The sequence below is a fragment of the Ranitomeya variabilis genome, chromosome 5, assembly GCF_051348905.1.
Source record: "Ranitomeya variabilis isolate aRanVar5 chromosome 5, aRanVar5.hap1, whole genome shotgun sequence".
Lineage (NCBI taxonomy): Eukaryota > Metazoa > Chordata > Amphibia > Anura > Dendrobatidae > Ranitomeya > Ranitomeya variabilis.
In genome coordinates this window covers 235,060,046-235,062,110 of record NC_135236.1, presented here as the reverse complement: position 1 = coordinate 235,062,110, position 2,065 = coordinate 235,060,046, and the positions used below count along the sequence as shown (strand labels likewise).

The 2,065-nt window shown below is 37.3% G+C and overlaps 1 protein-coding gene across 1 annotated transcript; it reads left to right on the top strand.

Moving 5' to 3' along the window:
• Window positions 1–233: 233 nt before the first annotated feature.
• LOC143773563 (beta-1,3-galactosyl-O-glycosyl-glycoprotein beta-1,6-N-acetylglucosaminyltransferase 3-like) lies at window positions 234–1,757 on the top strand. The gene has a single exon (XM_077260970.1). It carries the CDS (start codon window positions 297–299, stop codon window positions 1,617–1,619), a length of 1,323 nt encoding a protein of 440 aa, XP_077117085.1. The 5' UTR covers window positions 234–296; the 3' UTR covers window positions 1,620–1,757.
• Window positions 1,758–2,065: the final 308 nt, after the last annotated feature.

The following is a 2,065-nucleotide window of genomic DNA, read 5'->3' as shown; positions in this document are numbered from 1 at the left end:
AGACAATGAACTGTGTGCACCATAGCACTGTAGGACATTTCAAGCAGCTTCTCTATTGAGAAAAAGCCGAGTATATTGTGTCAGAATAAGGGTGGAGACTTAAAAACAGGATCTGCCAGTCCTTTACAATAGGTAATACTCAATCTGCTTAATCACTGGCTACTTCATCAATGAAGTTATATTTGCTTCCCATATTTCACAAGCTTCTTATTTCTCCGAACAAACTACCTAACTGCAGCGACTGCAGGTTAAGGATGTGATTTATTAGGCTATTGTCTCCTATAGAATTACAGAAAATGTGGCAAAAATTTCAGAGAAAACTATGGAGACTGAATTCAAACCAAATACTTATATTTGGCAGCACTGCATTCTGCATTACAATGATAATGGTATATATTTCACTGGACTGTAACGTTGACTTTAGCAAGCAGAATGGTGATTTAAGGAGTGAATATTGCAGATATCTTTACTACCAGGAATTAAAGCTACCAGCCTCCGGGAGAAAGAATTGCTCCAAAATCATCACTGGTGACCAGGATGAGGTAAGAAAGGCTCTGATTGACAATTTAATTGTTGCAAATAGAAGAGTTCTTGCCACGGACACAGACTACGTAGAATTAACCAAAGACTGTACAAATTTTACAAAACTGAAAAAATATGTCATGTTTACCCTCAGTGAAGAGGAAAAAGATTATCCTATTGCCTATTCCATGGTAATCCATAATGACATTGAGATGTTTGAAAGGTTATTACGGTCCATTTACATGCCTCAGAATGTTTATTGCATACATGTGGACATGAAATCTTCAGAAACGTTCTTTGAGGCAGTAAAAGCCATAGCTTCATGCTTTCACAATGTATTTGTGTCATCTAAGAGGGAATCTGTGATCTATGCAACATGGTCTCGTGTCCAAGCTGATCTGAACTGCATGGAGGACTTGTTGAACAGCAGTGTTGACTGGAAGTACCTAATAAATACTTGTGGAACAGATTTTCCTTTAAAAACAAATGCTGAAATTGTCAAAAAATTAAAGCTTTTAAATGGCAAAAACAACATGGAGTCAGAGAAACCACCTTCATATAAGAAGAAGCGATGGGAATATCATTATGAAATACAGGATTATGCAGTACAGACAGACATTAAAAAAAATGTGCCACCCTTTAATATTCCAATTTTTAGTGGTAATGCCTATGTGCTTCTCACCAAAGATTTTGTGAGGTCCTTGTTTGAAAACTCAATGGTGAAAGAACTTATGGAATGGGCTAAGGACACATACAGTCCAGATGAGTTTCTTTGGGCAACACTTCAAAGACTTCCTGAAATGCCCGGATCTGTACACAAGCACATTAAATATGATATATCAGACCTAAATGCATTGGCCAGATTGGTGAAATGGAAAAGCCTAGAAGGAGACATGAAAAATGGAGCCGCTTATTCTGTATGTACTGGAAAGCATAGAAGAGACGTGTGTGTATATGGAACAGGCGACTTGCACTGGCTGGTCCAGCAGCATCATTTCTTGGCTAATAAATTTGATCCAAGAGTTGATGATCATGCTATTCAATGTTTGGAGGAATATCTAAGATACAAATTGTTTTATGGGAATCATGTAGTATAACCAGAAATTATAAACACAAATTGCACTTCTTATCTCTAGCAATTAATAATTACCTTTTTTATCAACATAAATTATAATTTATTGTGCATAATTGAAATGTTTCATATTGATATTTAACATTTTTAAGGAAGCATGTAGTGAATACACTCACTGGCCACTTTATTAGGTACACCTGTCCAACTTCTTGTTAACACTTAATTTCTAATCAGCCAATCACATGGCGGCAACTCAGTGCATTTAGGCATGTAGACATGGTCAAGACAATCTCCTGCAGTTCAAACCGAGCATCAGTATGGGGAAGAAAGGTGATTTGAGTGCCTTTGAACGTGGCATGGTTGTTGGTGCCAGAAGGGCTGGTCTGAGTATTTCAGAAACTGCTGATCTACTGGGATTTTCACGCACAACCATCTCTAGGGTTTACAGAGAATGGCCCGAAAAAGAAAAAA